The following is a 17,388-nucleotide window of genomic DNA, read 5'->3' as shown; positions in this document are numbered from 1 at the left end:
TGTCTGACGACTTTGTCGTTATTTTGCACAGCGCCGCCCCTTCCCTCTGCTCCAACGGCCAGTCTCCTTCAGGCGCACTGACTGGAGGGACTGCGGGCGGACGGAGCGGCTGGACCCGAAGCGGCTGTGGGGCGCTCAACCTCTGCTGGTCTCATCCACGCTTGTGTAGAATTCAAATTGAAACACTTCAGCTGACCCGGTTCTTTCTCGCGTCCGTTGAGGTAAGCTTATGTAAAATATCTACTGAACTTGTTTTGCAAACATGCATGGGGATACTATAATGGGAATTGAACGCCATGGAATAAACACTATAGGTATTTTAAGTGGTAATCTGTAAGATTGTTTTGTTAAAAAAAAACATGTTTCATTTGATCAGATATTTATTTAGCTGCCACTTGATAAGCAACTGCCATGAAACTGCCATGTGTGTGCATTATAGAGTAGTAGTAGTATACAGTAGTGCTCCTCTGCATACAGTATGCTGTTGCCATTGTTTGTGGCGGGGTCCGCCTTTCACGGCACAGGCAGCTGCGGTGATTTTGATGAAGCTGCATAGCTGGGTAGTCGTCAGTAAACTGTCGATATAGCTGTTGAAAAAAAAATCGGTGCAATACACCCAACACAGACGATCTCATGGATTACCACTTTAAAGAAAAGTGACGTTGATACACGATTAAGGAAAATATGTTGTCAAGCAGATTACAGGCTGCTGACAAGATGCGCCCTATTTAACCTTGTTTATAATACCTCACTTAACCCACACTGAACCATTACAAGAGGGAGGCATGACAGGGGTTCTCTTTGGGTTACGTCATGTTACTGGCAGATGTTCAGTTGTTTTGTGGTACAAGTGTTTTCCTTAGATGTCTGTCTTCAAACTCCAATGCCTCAAGCAGTATATTTAGGGCCGGTTAAGCCGCGATATATCATTACTATCTCCCTCTACTTCAACGGCGGCCACAGCAAACTCTCAGCACTTTGATTTTCACATCTATACATAGTAATTAGAACACCGCTTTGTGCCATCCCATTAAAGTTATATTCAGGTGAACTCGACCCACTCCATTTGAACGCTGCTGTTGAAATCACATCTGCTGTATTAACTACGAGTGACTAATGTGGAGCTAAATATTCTAACTTGTACAAGAAGGTGGACTGCTTGACGCCTGACTTGTTTGACCCTCCGACCAGTTGCTAGGAGAGGCCAGCATGTCAAATACCGCACACTGACATGCACACTTTCACACACATTTATGCACACACACACACACACACACACACACACGCACGCAGGCACACACACACACACACACACACACACACACACACACACACAGATAACTAGATTGAATAATGGAAGAGATTGAACAAAGCTCATCAATGTCAAGATGTACATTGCCCTCATTGCCAACTAATCTACTCCCACTCTTTTTTCACAGTTAAATGTCATTCACGTGGTAACATAGATAGATAGATAGATGGATAGATGGATAGATGGATAGATAGATACATCTTCTTACTCCTCTACATTTTGATACCTGTGTCCCACATTCCTCATGAAGAACAGCCCCTGTGTCCATTTTGTGTCATTGACGTAAGCGGCAAAGGGGTCAGTTTGTCAGTTGCAGCGGTGTGAGCTACGCCCGTGTTTGTCTTGACACTCCAGGGTTCCCCGGTGTGTATGTGTGTGTATGTGTGTGTGTGTGTGTGTGTGTGGGGGTGTTTAGGTGCCGCACAAGATGACGAGGTGAAAGGTGCTCCATCATGGTCTGTTGTCGCCAAATGGTCTGACCCTCCTACAGTATCCATATATGAGGAGGTGGGTGGTAGGAAGCTTGTGAGTAGGAAATGGAGACAAGCGCGTTTGATTGGTGTGTTTGCTTTTTTTTACAAAGACAGAAGAGAGGTCCCCTAACTCCAGATGCAGGAAGTAGAAATATGTATGGATGTTATTGAGGTATGACAATGGGAAGTGCATCGACGCGTCTTTGTCAGACTCAAATCTAGCGGCGAGGCTGGAAAAACATGGCGTTAGAGTAAATGTAAAAGAAAAAATGCAGCCTTATCGCATGTGTTTGTTCACCTGGTTAGACGAGGGTTAGCGAGTGAAGGACGTGAGCAAAAAAAAATAAAAAAATTGAAAAGTACCTCTGATTAGGGGAAAGCCCAAAGTCCACTCTCCAGTGTACACCACTGAAACCTACAGCCAAGGCCGATATTTGGCAACATTTGCGACAAAGAAAGTGGAAAGTATAAAATGGAAAAGAAAAATTCAAGAGTTTGGGATTAAAATCTCGGATGGGAGTCTGTAAATGTATGGATCTAGAGATAAGAGATCTTGGATCCCAGCAGTCCCTTTCTAAAAGGACTTCTGGTGGGAAGCCCCTCCGAGTTTGCGCTGGAAACCAGCGATTGGACGGGGGCCAGCTTAAGTTTTAAGCCCCGCCCCATTTCCGGCGTGTTGCGGGGGTATCATACCCAAGAGAAACTCCTTTGCGAGTGGCAAGATGGAGCGTACGGATGAGGATTTTAATAAGTGTATTTCTGCAGTGGCCGGTCTACACGGCGATGACGATTGGAAGCCTTTACAGAATCTTTGTCTAGAACGTTGGTGACCGGACAGGATGTTTTAGCTCGTCTTCCCACCAGCTACAGGAAAAGTTGAATGTATCAGTGCTGGCCGAGTCAAGGAGTCACCCCAGCGGTTCTTTTCAAAAAGGTTTTTTCTTTTCTTCTTTTTCTCGGGCAGCCGATGGTCAGCCCTGTCACGTTTCAATGAGGATGTGACTGTTATGGTTCTGCCGGTCGGGTTGTTTCCAGCGGGGACTTATTCCATCTAACGCATGCTCACAGATCCCCGCCCCCAACCACCCGATTGGTCGAAACATAAAGGAAGCGTTGGCGTGTGCTCACTACACAGAGAAAAATAGTGGATTCTTTGATGGTTCTCTAAAAGGCTGTGTGGTTCCAATAAAGAACCATCACAGACTAAATAACCACTTCATTTTAGTGGATGATGGGATGGGAGAGGCTAGGTGGTCCGTGAGGCATAAACTACACCGCTCCATGGTTCAGGTGTGGGTGGGCCGCCAGTATATATTGTGGAGCATTGTCAACCAGCCTCCGTAAGGAAAATTATTGGACATTTTTTTGAAAATAACCCCTGCATCTGTTAGTCTGATTTCCAAGGAAGGCTTCTTGAAAGAGCCTCGGTCCTTTGGTTTGCATAAGCTTGTTCCTAAGAAGAATTTCCGTTTCCCCGGTGGCACCTTTAAAAACAGTTATTTCAGAAAATCGACACCGCTGGGCTGCGGAAGTGGTCGAAAAAAAGGCACGAAAAGAAAGGAAATGAGAACTTTAAAGAGGACAGGGGAGGAAAAGGAGCATTGTGCCGCCTTTCAGAGCTGAGGTTTCAAGGAAGGATGTCGGATGGTTGAAGCAGAGAGAGACTCCCACCGCGTTCTTTTTAGGAATGTTGTCACACACACACACACATGCACGCAAATGGAGCACACACTCCAGACGTACACACGCACACACGTGCACGTAAAAGTCAGAGAGATCACAAGGCACATTTTGAATGGCATATGGTATAGTGGAATACACCAACACGGACAGACATAATCTAATACACACACACAGGCTCACGCTCACACGCATACACACACACACACACACACACACACACACACACACACACACACACACACACACACACACACACACACACACAGCTCCTATTAGACTGTGTTTTTTTCCCTGGTTTATTTCCAGAAGGCTCCCTCAAGAAAAATATTGTACAGGGTGACATGGAAATATTTCATCGGGCGGGTCTGTGATGTCGGAATGCCGCACAAGCCTCCTGAATGCTGACTCTGTTAAAAACTCATAGAGAAGATTTAGAATCGCATTCGGCAAGTCTAGACGCCTTTTTAGGAAGAGCTGGGGGGCGGCTGGGTTAACGCCATTATAAGTGGACACCTATAATATAGTGTCCGCCCAACCAGTTACGAATAATGTGGCTTTTCTATGAAGATTTATACGCGTTAAAGAAGGCCAGATATACAGAACCATACATCACAAACGATGCGTAGCTTGCGGAGCTAGTACTGTCAGACAACTTGTGCAAACAGTGCTACATGCTTCCATGCCCGTATGGGCCAGCTTATTTAAACAGCCAATCCCTCCTGCCCTACCTGCTTTGCTGCCTGCTTGCTTGCAGGCTCCCTTGCATCTACCTGTTGGGCTCTACTATCCGATGGGGGGGCGGCGGGGGTTCAAGTTCATCACCCCTATATTTCTAGCTCACTAAGTATGCCTCTGTTTGCTGTACACCCCGCCGGGAGTGATGAGCAGTAGAGCCCAGAGGCAAAACTCAAACGATGCGAAATAAATCAAATCTAAGAGTTGTGTTTGCATTCGTTGCATAAGTCTTATATCAACACCGGCATTGGTTGTAGCATGTGGATATGATTGTGTGCATTTCTCTTGCAGTCCTACCTTTCCCCTATCTGTGAAGGCGTCAGTACACTCAAGGTGAAACAGAATTTTCTGCACGTCTCCCATTGTCTTGCATTGGCCCAAATAGTTAAAGGGTTTTGTGGTGCATTGGTTCACTTGTTCATTCCCCGTGTTTTACATTGAGTGTACTGACCACTTTCTTATGGGTTCTTTGACGGTTCTTTTTCATAAAGTTCCTTCTGCGTTTGTAGGTTACCACCGACTGAAAGTGTCATCACATTATGCAATACCGCCACCCTTTATTCCAATTACCTTGCTGCTCCTCATCTACCAACACTTTTGATCTCAATCCTTTGCACTTAGCCTTTCTGTGCCGTCCCACTCCCATCTCTCGCTCTCTCTCTCTGCAACCTTTTCAGCTTAAAGGAAGACCTCCTGTTCCTAATTTTCTCTTTCGCTCCTTTCTCCCTTTGACAGGCATCAGTGGAAGCCTGAAGACACTCAGTTCCCTCGTAACTGGTGGTCCCAGACTGCCCTCCACCACCACTGAGAAGACACCAAGCCAGGGCACGAGGGGACACTGTACAGCGGGGGCATCCGGGCTGCTATCAGAAGGCCCTGGAACTCCACTGGAGGGTGGTGGAGGGTGGTGGGCGAGTAACAGAGTGAGGATGAAGGATTAGGGGGATAATCCAGCGCGCTCCCCAATCCCCCCTCGTTCTGTTGTTATTCCAGCTCCACAGACACAGACAGACTGCCGCTTGGATTACAAGCCTTATTACCTTTTAAAGACTTAAGGAGGGGCTTTTTTCCTCGGGTCTCTTTGTGGTGGATTTCCTGGAGCGTGGGCTGCCGGATTTCGCGCAAATTCTGAAAACGCGATTGGGAAAGAAGGGGAACCCCGTGTGTTTGGATAAGGGGCAAAGGGTCCGGACAAGAGGAATTGCCAGGAGCCGGCCTCAGCGCCAAACCAAGTCGGTTGCCAGAAGAACAGACTTAATCCCCTGCCCCCAACCAGACCGAATCAAAGGTTCTGTTGCGGGATCAGCGATCCCGGAATCACCACACCTCTTCTGTAAGGATGCGGGCGGAATTCACCGGTATACACATAATACAGTGTTTCCCAGCCTTTAAAATACTTTCTTTTAAAAGAATCACTGCCCTTATATCTGCCTTTTGTACAGTTGGTTATCCAGATTGAGGCTATTGTTGTCCCACCTTGGCACAGACTGGCTTCCTTTAACACTAACAGAAAATATGTGTTTACCTTTGTGTCTGAGCCAGTGTCTGAAGGTCAGGGATGGGGTTGTTTTTTTTGTTAAGAGAATCGTGGACCGAGTTGTTTTAGTACATCTAATCTGCTACGCAGGGAACTCTTGTGTGTTCCCTGGAGGCCAACACCGTTCTCAGGTTCGGCAATCACACTTCAGTATACTGGTCCCCGGTGGCAATCCTAGTGAGCTCTGGATATGGCTTGAGTGCATGTATGTGGACCGTTTGCTACCGGGGGGTGGAGGGCCCAGAGCCGCGGTTGGGAGAAAATTACAAGGGCTGCCTCGGCCCTGACGCAATCACCATCTCACGAAAGCCGTAGCGGGTCATTAATGAAGCCAGACCGAGCTTGCGATACATGGGAGGGCCTCTCAGTGAGTTAGCCGCCAGAGGAGAAAGGTCTTAAAGAGAACCAGAGGTCCTTGACAGATCTGCTTTATGCTCCAAAAATATTTTAAAAAGGGCATATCCATTACACTCCGGGCGAAGAATAAGAAAAAGTCTTGTATTGTCCCAATGTCATTTTTCACTCATACGGACGTCACCGATCTTACATTCTCTGCTTCGACAGCTTGTTAGAAATCTGTCAGAATTAATGTGAAATGAAGGTAAATGAAGCCGTTCTGTAGCCAGACTCAACGGCAAAAGGACACAGGAACTCCCTGAAGGTCCGGCACGTAAATGGCCGAGAAGCAGTCTTGTCGCTCTGGACTTGAGACAAGGAAGCCAGTGCCTCTGAGTTAGACAGTACAAGACCAGTGCGTTTTGGAAATACGGAATTTCAGGAAAAATAAAAAGCCAGAATAGACAGACCTGTCCAAAAGCCATAATAGCCAAATATTTAGAGAGGAAAAAATGCTTTCCCGCAAGGAATCAACTCATTACCATCATCAGCATCGCTTAAAATTCAATAATCATTCAAACCCTGTCTATTCTTTCTTTTACTCTCCATTTTCTTTCGATAGATAGTTCCAGGGTGTGACCACAGAACCATACGCAGCTGGACCCGGACCTATTTCTGAGCCCAAACCGACTGGGGAAACCAAGCAACCCGACCAAACTCTGATTGGACAGAAAATCCAGAAACTGCATAGCGTTCTCCTCCATTTGTTCCCATTTAATTCAGCTGACCATGTGCAGCAACAACACACTGTACAAAGGGGGACTGAAATTAGCCTAGCCCACGATAAACAGTGATTATATTTCGGTGAACTTTTCACCCCTGTCATTAGCCACCGAGAGACCCCAGAATGTCTCTCACACCATGAATTTTGGAATACTTTCAAGACCCGAAGTTGGATTCATTTAGTTAAAAATTCGGAGAGACAGCCTCTGTAGGACCTTTGAAAAATCCCCCCCCAAAAAGTTGGAAACAAAGAGAGCTTTCAGGGTGGGATTAAAGTGTTGTCTTTTGGGTCTTTTTTTTTAAGACACAATTTTTGGGACAATGAACCTTCAGGGAAAGCTGTCTGGTCTCAAAGGCCTGGTGACGCAGTCGCACGGCAAGCGGCGCTTCAAAGGCGACCTCACGCTGGAGATGATCAGCCCGCCGCTGGGCGACTTCCGCCACACCATGCACGTGGGCCGCGGCGGGGACGTGTTCGGCGACACGTCCTTCCTCAGCAACCACGGGGGGCCGGCCAATGGCGACGGCGACACCAACTCCACCTCCGCCTCCACCCCGGACAACAAGATCGGGGCCTTTTTCTCCAGGACGCTGCGCCACGTGCGCAAGAGCTCGGACAACCGGCCCAGGGGCGGGTCAAAGGACCTCTCGCCCCCGCCCCCCGCCGTCTCCCCCATCATAAAGAACGCCGTCTCCCTGCCCAGGCTGGACGGGGACTCCCCCAACGGCACCAGCGTGGCCAAAGAGCTCTTTCCCGGCTCTCCAAACTCACCCGAGGAGAGCAAGTGCTCATACGGTGCGTGTGGTGTGCACGTGGCTAATGCCCTGTCCACGCGTATACGCATTTTTCTGAAAATGCATTTTTCTGTACATAAATGTCCATCCACACACGAACATAATCGTAATAACATAATCATTCCAGGCCAGTAGGGGCCGATAATCTCATAAATCTTGATGTCAAACACCACAGAAGAACATTAGGGGCATGCGTATTGAGCTTCTTCTTGAGGGCTGCGATTATAATATTTATACACATTTACCGTATGGGCGCCATGCCTAAAGTCAGAGAGACTTTCAAACTTGGCTGTCACACACGCAAATGCGAAAGTTGAGGTCATGACGTCAGCGCTTTCAAGAAGCTCCGTTTTACCCGGCCACACACATACACAGAAAACAGAGTTTTGAAAAATCTCCATCCTGGAAGGCGTTTTTTTCCAAAAGCTTAATTTTCAGTGAAGTCGTTTTCCTGTGAACGGGAGGCCATAATGCTGAGAAAATACAACGCTTTCAAAAATATTGTATAATATATACTTGTGGACCAGGCCTAAGCCTTTGAACAGGCGCCCTCTGATGTTATTTAAATTGGCACGTAACCAACCAAAGGGTGACCCCTGTGGATTGGAAATGCAATGAACAGAGTAATTAAGATGTGAAGTCAGAGACGACGAGAGGCTGCTTGCCGGCCCAGCTCTGGGGCTTTTCAAATGTCACAAAAATAAATAAATGAATAGCAAACGAAGAAAGAAAATGAATAGCATTCACATTTTAAAAAAGAAAATCAAAAACACAAAAACAAAATGTAAGAATTTCAAATAAATACATTGAAAAATCATATTAAAGTCGCTTAGATTGCAATATATAAAATGCTGGTAGAGCCTATTCTATAGAAAATTGTATTAAAAACCTAAAAGACTGGTCCAGTTTAGAATTTAATAGATAAACTGTATGTAGTTTCTATTCTCTAGAACATAACCTTTCTTAGCAAAGCAAATTCTATTTCTCCTTTAAAACATACATTACTTCCTGAAACATGGTACAATCGAAACCATTTACACCTGTAGATTTGCCTCAGATGTCACCTTGGCTCATTATCAGCAGCCCTCTAAATCCGTCAAAGACACTCTGATAATAGGGAGTGATGCAGACGGCCCGGGCAGAAAGCCACCTCGGAGTCTGCCTCAATGACCCGCAGAAATACCCGCATTCATTACTCACACTCTATAACCCCTGTCTGTACAGGTTCATTATTACATTCCTTCCTTATGTTATTTCAATGTACTTACACATAATAATGTAGAATAATCTCTTGAACTTGAACTTGAACTAGACCTACTGGTACTGGCCATATACAGTAACCCACTCTTCACTTACTGCCTGAATAGGCTTTGCTTGCTTTACACTGCCCCCTGCCTTTTAACTAAAGCACTGTTCCCCAAGCTTTTTTCCCCGCCACGGCACATGCCTCTATCCTATTAGCCACTGAAAAGGTGAAAAAAATAAAAAATAAAAAGAGTCAAACCTTTTATCAGAGGGAAGCTTGCCTGCCATAGCTGCTATTCTGTCTGGAACCGACGAATTAAGTACAGCCTTGCAATTTTGATCTTGCAACACAAAAGTTAACTTCATTATTTTGTCTCATTTGAATCTCGTCATACTGAAAGGCACTGACCCTAACTCACATAAAAGGGTTGAATGACCCATCATCCCTCATATAAGGGTATATGGCTTTACAATCAACAACAAGTGCTCATACATCTTCATTCCCTCCACCTCAGGTCTGGAGTCTGGCTTTGTCACACTGCCCCGCCTCTCTCGCTCCGAGCGGCAGCAGCCCTCCATTTCCGTTGGCGCTTCCCGTTTGCCCGACGCCACAGACGCCATCTCACCCGCCCATCCCGCCGCCGCCACCCCGGCAGCCCACTCCGACTCGCTGCCCTCTCTCACCTCCCTGGACACCTTCACCTTGGACCTGGGGCCCTCCCTGATGAGCGAGGTCTTCGGCCTGCTCGAAAGCCCCGACGGCCGCTCCGAGGGGCCCGGCCAGGCCTGGGAGGGCGACGAGGCTGGGTGGGCGTGCGGACTGACCAGCGAGGGTGACGAGATGGACTCAGCTACCATCTCCTACGTGGACTCCTTGCTGAGGGAGGACTGCGGGAGCAGGAAGAGCCCCTATGGAGGTGAATGGGAAGAGGAGGAGGTGGAGGAGGAGCGGTTGGCGGCGGAGGTCGACGGAGGTCAAGGGCCACTCCCCTCTCCTGGCAGAGAGAGAGCGCCCGCAAGGATGGAGAGCGACAGGTTCCAGAACGCGGCGGATGTGCTGGCGCGTCACTACCAGGTCGGCGGACTCTCGAAGGAGCACGACCAGCCGGATATTGCAGATTCGTGGGCGATGATCCCCGGCCAAAGACGCGCGGAAACGTGCTACGGTTATGTTGACGAGGAGGAGGAAATCACGGTCTGAGCTGGAGCGGAGGATCAAACTTATTTCATATAAATGTAAGATTGGTATTGAATTCCAGGCTGGAAGAAGACATTTTTTTTGCTTCAAATGAAGGGATGCAGCAAATATTTTGCCGCCAAAAGTATTTTGTCCTGTGTAACTTTTTTTTTCCCCAACACATTGAATGTTGAATGCGTCACCTTCCATCCATCGAGACTTCCAAAGACAAAACATTCCCATAGCAGACCGCCAGTGGAAAGTGTGGAATGTACCTTAAGGAGGAAAACAAAGAGACATAACACGAACGGGACAAGGACAGGAAAGAGGTTGACGTGCTTCCTGAAAAAAGGCAGCCATAACTCAGACCCGAGGCTCCGGAAAACTGGACCCAAAAAAAGGAGGTTAGGTGGGGGACAAAGTCGAGAAGCCCCCGGAGATTTTCCAACTTTTACTCAGGAAATGAACGAATGAATGAAAAAAAAAATGGGGCTTGGCGGGAGGAGCCAGTGGAGTGAATGAATGACATCGCCGGATTTCTCAGGAGTTTTGATGAGGAATAATAGCTTTTCTTTATATATATATATATATATATATATATATACACACAAATATAAACCAATGAAATGCAATATATGATCTTCCTGCACACTAAATAGACAGGAGAAGCATTAAGAGTGAAACGACGTAGTGACGAGAAAATCATACTATCATCATTCTGCATTCTGTCGATATCTGTTGTGAATAATTGCGTTTTATTATGAAGACCTTTTTGTATACGAGAACCACCATTTGTTTGTTTTTGTACTGATAATAAGTGAAAATATTGACCCACCCCTCCTTGAAACGCATTTATTGAACAGAACCTGCAGTCCATAGTCCCATTTATTCACATACGTACATACGCTGCAGCCATTATTCACCATATTCTATGATGATATGAATACATACAATAAATGCCCTGATAATTCTAATTGGATTTCGAATGCTTTTATTTACACAGCTTCACTTCACATTTGACATTTTGGATTGGTTACACAAATCGCCAGGAAGCCCGACTTAAGTCATGTAAAAAATATATGATGAGGATTTGAGGAAACGGGGATTCTTCTACCGTAGCTACGGTGGCCAGGTGCAGAAAGCGTAGGGTCGCAGAAAATAAATCTAAGGGACCGTCGACAGTACAGCGGTAGATTGGGGAGAAGTCTTCTGATCCATTCCACGAGCAGGAATATTAAAATTCCTGCTCAAGCATACGAACAGCGTCCTACTGCAACCCAGACAACAGCAGATATCGTCAATGAAAAATAGAACAGAAATTAAAGGAGGGGGGTTCTCTCTCACTGAGCTACAGAGGGCACCTGCGGTGGAGGGAGAGGCGGGGGGCATTTGGGAGCTCTGACCCCGGGCCTTTTAACGTTGGTTTTCCTCGGGACCGAGGTCTGAGCCGTGGATGTGGACATGGACGAGGACGAGGACGCGGACGAGGACGTGGACGAGGCTTCTGGCTGGGGCCTGGCGTCCGCAGGGACCTTGGGACCAGGGGGAACCGGAGCTTTGGAGTAGTGCACCGCCACGTGTTTGTTGAGCTGGCCGGGCATTTTGTATTGGTTGAAGGGCTTCTTTGGTGTCGGGGCTGGGGTGGTGGGGTTTGTAACGTGAGAACAGGCAGTACAGTGCAAAGGAGTCGCTTTCTACATGCAATGATTTGGTTCAGGCACAAATACAGTACAGCTACACACGCACACATTTGGATACCATATTCTTTCACATTACAAAGCTACAGTGGTATGCGGGGGTATTACAGTATACATTGACAGAAAATCCGATAGCATTATTTCAAAATCATTGTTAAATCATATCAAATGCATTACATTATATATTATTATCAGAATTCATTCATTATTATCATTATTTTACTTCAGTATATATACAGTATATATATATATATACAGTATATAATATACATATATACAGTAATATTATATCTATATATATATATGTATGTACGTATTTAAATATACATAATGTATATCTTCTTTATAGTATATATTATTTTAGTATCTGCAGCATCTACACTTATGTTTTTAACATTCTACCTTAAAATATCTTAAATGTGATCTGCAAGCTGTGAAAGCAGATTCCGGAGCAGAAACACGGTGTGCGATGACGCCCATCATTAAAGCCTATTTTAGTCAGCAGCGTGAGACTTCCTCTTTCCTGTGTACTTCCTCGGCAACAGAAAGCTGAAAGTGTCCGTCACGTCATCGCAAAATATCAACTGTCGACCGCGGACGAGCTACTAAAATAGCAAATTAATAAAAAAAAGAAGTTACATTGCCAAAGAACTCCGTTTGCGATAAAGACTTACGTTTAAACGATGTGGTGATTTTCACTGTGACTCCGGGGGAGTTGGGCCCTGCTTCCAAAATCGGCTCTAGTTGGCCTTGTTCCCCGTGTTGTTTCTGGGTCGGGTTTTTGGCCTGAGCTGTACTTGAAACCGACGACCTGGGAGCCGGAGTTGGGCTCGGGGCATTGGAAGGCCCGGAGGACTCGGGGCCGCTGGGGGTCGGCGTCTGGGACTCGTGGACAGAGGTTGGGCTGTGGCTGGTCGGTGCTGCCGGTTCAGGTGCAACGGTTTCCCATGCGGTCATGCCACCGCGACTCACAGAGCCAGACTTTACCAGGGAGTAGCCGCTGCTGTCCTGGGAGGCTGTGCTGAGAGGGGATGGACACATGTCTGTGCTTCAAAGATAGTTCAGAAAGTAGCGGCATTTAAAATAAACAAAGCTCTCGTTTTTGGGTTTTTATCTTTGCTCACAATAAAGATGAAAAAGAGCCATTGCATCAGCACAAATTTCACTTGCTCTAGTGTTGCAAGATCAAAATGGCAAAGCTGTTCTAATTCAGTTAATGCATCTGTTCCAGACGATAAAAGCAGCCCTGTGTTCATCAGAGAAAGCTTGAAATCGAGGATTATTTGTAGAGATGAAAGGTTCGACTCGTGTTTTAGCTTCGGTACTTGACAAGTCACTCAGAAAAGAGAGTCGTTCAATGTTCCGACTCTTGGTTCATTTGATTCAATTGCTTAAATGCACGGTGACATCCGGCGAACGATGAAAGTTCCAAAGAACCGGCTCAGCTCTTCAGTTGTGAATGGAATTGTCACTTGAGATATTTAATTCTGTCTAAATGACTTATTTTGGTGGAATGCAAATCGTTAATCACATTCAGTATGGCCAAACAAATGCCTTGGCCTTGTTTTGGCTTGGACTTGAATTAAGTCCTCAGTAGTTATTTTCATTTTATTTCCCACTCTTTTGATGATTCCCGTCATTTGAAATAATTGTTTGTTATGAACGAATCGTTCACGAGTCCTGCATCACTATCTGTTAGTCAGAAACATTAGGATACTTGTTTCTGTTGTTTTTTTGACATTAACAGGACAGGGTGGGATATGAAACAAGACTTTTTTGGTATTTCACCTGTTGGTCTTGGAGAGCGCCGTGTGATAGGAGGAGCACGAGGAGGCTGTGGAAGAGGCGGAGGCCGTCCTCGTCAGCTTCTCCTTCTCTGAGTGAAAGGGGTGGATCACCGGAGTGGTCATGTCTGGGCTCGCAGGGGGCTCAGGGATCTCAAAGGATACGGCTGAACGACAACAACAACAACAACAACAACAACAACAACAACAACAACAACAAAATTAGGAATTGAACATGAAAATAGTTACTTTTTTTGATGAGCATTGGATTTAAAAAGACCCTCAAATAACCAAAAGAGAATAAGGTCAAAGGCCCTCTCCTACCAAAAATGCATGTTTTAAAGAATTCTACCATTAGATTCCCATCGCAATAAAAGGCTTTACGTTTTTAATAGAGGAGTGCCTTGGAGTTATTTTTCTTCTTTGGTACTTTGCATACCACATTGCACCTTTATCACATTTCTAGAACTTCCGAGGACTCTGAATCGTTTGTGTTTTCATGAAGACCCACAAATAAATATACATGTGATTAACTGCTATAGCCCCGTTGCCACGGTGATAATCATGAGAGCAAAAGCCAATCAACCAATCAAGTTCTTCGACACTTAATTTTGCCTGATTTGTGCACTGTCAAAGATGCCTTTAGCATCAGAAATTGACAGAAAACTGTCAAAGAGTCAAAAAAGGGATGTTGAAGAATTACAGAACGGTTTTGATTGTGGATAAATGTATGTGATGCCTGGGTTTGTGTATACCTCCGCAACCAATACAAAATCGCACAAAAAAGGGATTTTAAAAGATCAGCAACTGTGCATCAAAAATTTGAATCTACAAGTCACGTGTATCCTTCATTGAGCATTTCCTCGTAAAGAAACGGGTAAACGCCTGCGTTATTCGAAAAACGTGAGAGCTCAGTTGCATTATTTGAAAAATGTAATCTTTGACACTGTCATACATATTCATATTCACAGATCCATTGTTGAAAATGTCCTGCAGCCCTGTTAAGACTCATTCAGCTCTCATGTTACGGGCTGTCGTGAATGTTGCGTACAGATTCCGCCATAAATGATGTGTAGCTGTCGGACCCTAGTTCTGTCTGACAACTTGCCAGCGCCACACGCGTCCACGCCCATAATGGGCCGGCCTATTTAAGCAGCCAATCCATCCTGAGGACGCATAATGAACAAAAGTCGTTGAAAATGACTCGGTACCTTCTGGGAAGACACTGCTGCTGTACTGTATGAGAGGCTCGACCACCATCACCACCTGCACCGAAGAGGCTGAGGCCATGTCAAACGTGGCTTCCTGCCTAAGATAGAGAGGGACAGAGAGAGAGAGAGAGAGAGAGAGAGAGAGAGAGAGAGACAAAGACAGAGAAAGGGTTAAAAAGTGGGATAATGAAAGCCTGGCATACAGTAGATATGTGCGGCAGGAAGAAATACAATAGTGGGAGGACAGAGAAGAGTGTCAAAGAATGAAAGAGAGAGGCCTCTATATTTATAGGACTGTGAGAACTGATACATGAAACACAATTTTTTTATACTTTGCACTTTGCCACCAAAATGTGTCAACGTGAGTGAAGAGCCGGTTGGTCGGTTTGGGTCGGCACTTAACACCCACCCTTCTGCGCGAGGCCAAAGCAGGTTCGGGCCCAGGACTATGGCGATGTTACTGGGAGTCATCCTGTTTACTGCCTGCTCCTCAGAGAGAAGAGACAGGAACTGCACCAAATACCTGAGAGGGAGAGGGGGAGACGAGAGGGAGTCACATGCTGGATGGAGAAATATCTAGACGCAGTGTTTCCCAACCTTTTTTCTTCCCACGGCACACCTGGACTCCTGTTAACCACCAAAAACCTCACAAAGCCATAGAACTATGATTATTATGGCCAAATAATAGTTAGTGATGCAAGACTCGTGAACGATTCGTTAATATCGAACAAATCTTTTAAATGAGTCAGGAGTGGAGTGACTCCGGCTAAAGAGCGGGCGTGCGGCTGAATTTTCGATTCACAAACTGAAAATAACTACTGAAGACTGAGTTTAAGACCAAGGCAAAAAAAAGGGTCAACGCATTCACAGTCAATGTGAATCGCGGCAAAACTATAAAAAAAAAAAGAATATGACAGACTTGTTGGGAGCATTCCATTCACATCTCTGAGCCAAACCAATTCTTCTGGCTCTCGTTCATTGCTCACTGAAAGTCCCCCCTCACCTACTGTTCATTAGATCAACCGACTCGAACCGACGAAGAATCCGAAAAGTCAAACTACTCATTACTCTTTACTGAGTGACTCGTCATTACCGGATCCCAAAATAAAAAAAGGGGTCAAATTTTCCATCACGACTAATACAGTAACTCTCACTTTCAGAGTGAAACTTCTTCTGATGACTGTGTGCTCTGTGTTCTCGATTAATTAGTACAGCAATTTTGATCTTGCACCGGAAGTTTCCCTCATTGATGTATTTTAAGTGGAAGAGAAGCTTAAACAGAGTTCTGGCCATGGTAAGCTGTGAATGCAACTTATTACCAATGTGTACAAGTTGATTGACACACCTTAGATTATTGTAGTTTTCTGGTGGAAGCTTCTTCAACAACACTTTCAACTTCTCCAATTTATCCGTCAGCTCCTTTACCCTAAGGACAAAAGGAAAATAGGGATTGTATACACATATAGAAACACAACCTCTATACATATAGAAACAAGCAAGCACAGTTTATGGAAGAACAGATGAAGCGACAATGTGTGTTATTTAAAATAAAGCACCAATACCCACCCCGCTGCTTTAAACCAATCCTCGTAGAGTTCAAAGGTCATTAGAGGTTCGGGAAGTTCTCTCAGGTAACATTTCAATGCTCCTACCACAACACAACACAACACGACACGACACGACACGACACAACACAAGACAACACAAATTAGATTTTCATCACAACAGCAGACTAGAAATGTATGTCTTTCAAGGAGAAACAGTTATTTATGTTCTTTGGTTAATTTTCTCAATTGATGACATATTTGATGTTCGTTAAACAAAATCCCAATATTTATATGGAAATAGGGTGATCAGATGCCAACAAACCAAAAGTGGGACAAAGAGTCTAACGGGGGGTCGGAGTCTACGGAGCAGGCGGGGTGTGAGTGATTGGGGTGCGACTTCGGCAATTTTAACTGCAATTACCAACAGCACATATTAAGCGCTGGGGGTTTCCGAGATGGCGGGGCGCCGGTGGGTTGGTGCGGTTGGCCGGGTGGTGACCCCCTGCCGGCCGGGTTCGGGTCCTGGCGGCTTGCCCCTGCTGCTGTGTGGTTTCTGGCCTGCGCGACCCGACGGGGCTGCAGGGAGCGCCGCCGGGTGCCTTCCAGGGCCCTTTGGAGGCAGCTCGCCGTCGTGGGTGTGGGTCGGGGTGCGGGAGGCGGCCGGTGCCCTTGCTCCCGCTGCGTGGCCTCCCTGCGGCGGGTGCCCCGAGGGCCAGTGGTGGTGGAGGAGCCACAAATCTGGCTGTCTCCGGGCGTTGGTGTTGATGGCCCAATGTGGATGGGCGCTCAGGTTTGTGGCTGGGTGGCTCATCTAGCCAGTGGCGGACCTCGCCTTTGCGCGTGGCCGTGGTGAGCACGGGGGACACGTTACCAATTCTGAGAGGCAGTTTGAACTTTTTGATATTATATAACTAAAAGATAAACATTTCTACTCTGCCCCTTAGCTCGTGACATCTCCGTGCTTTTTCCCTTTGTGAGCCTCACATGTACGTGTCGCTTTCACAATGTATTCCCCTCCGTGCAAAATTTAAAAACTCAAATTTTGCAAATAACTCTGAGAATCACCTTCCACC

The 17,388-nt window shown here is 46.0% G+C and overlaps 2 protein-coding genes across 5 annotated transcripts in view; one reads left to right on the top strand and one right to left on the bottom strand.

Moving 5' to 3' along the window:
• The first annotated feature begins 81 nt into the window (after positions 1-81).
• cdc42ep1a (CDC42 effector protein (Rho GTPase binding) 1a) lies at positions 82-11,034 on the top strand. 4 transcript variants are annotated; one of them, XM_080021812.1, is made up of 5 exons: positions 82-221; positions 1,728-1,819; positions 4,939-5,536; positions 6,699-7,655; positions 9,415-11,034. In XM_080021812.1, exons 4-5 carry the CDS (start codon positions 7,181-7,183, stop codon positions 10,098-10,100), a joined length of 1,161 nt encoding a protein of 386 aa, XP_079877938.1. In that variant the 5' UTR covers positions 82-221; positions 1,728-1,819; positions 4,939-5,536; positions 6,699-7,180; the 3' UTR covers positions 10,101-11,034. The 4 variants fall into 4 exon arrangements, with proteins under 4 accessions (XP_079877938.1, XP_079877936.1, XP_079877937.1 ...); XM_080021810.1 differs by lacking the exon at positions 1,728-1,819; XM_080021811.1 differs by lacking the exon at positions 1,728-1,819 and having other exon boundaries at positions 4,939-5,561.
• A 382-nt stretch (positions 11,035-11,416) lies between these two features.
• sh3bp1 (SH3-domain binding protein 1) overlaps positions 11,417-17,388 on the bottom strand; it is a gene marked incomplete at both ends in the record, with an annotated part of 11,733 nt that continues 5,761 nt past the window's right edge. Inside the window, 7 exons of the mRNA XM_080021952.1 lie at positions 11,417-11,712; positions 12,448-12,794; positions 13,562-13,724; positions 14,769-14,866; positions 15,178-15,291; positions 16,114-16,194; positions 16,335-16,416. Of these exons, the coding sequence (XP_079878078.1) occupies positions 11,417-11,712; positions 12,448-12,794; positions 13,562-13,724; positions 14,769-14,866; positions 15,178-15,291; positions 16,114-16,194; positions 16,335-16,416 (1,181 nt within the window). The remainder of the gene's footprint in view (positions 11,713-12,447; positions 12,795-13,561; positions 13,725-14,768; positions 14,867-15,177; positions 15,292-16,113; positions 16,195-16,334; positions 16,417-17,388) is intronic.

This window comes from Zeus faber (assembly GCF_960531495.2).
Source record: "Zeus faber genome assembly, chromosome: 20".
NCBI classification, from domain to species: domain Eukaryota; kingdom Metazoa; phylum Chordata; class Actinopteri; order Zeiformes; family Zeidae; genus Zeus; species Zeus faber.
Note: the sequence above shows the minus strand (reverse complement) of the source record. Positions and strands in the feature narration are given on the sequence as shown.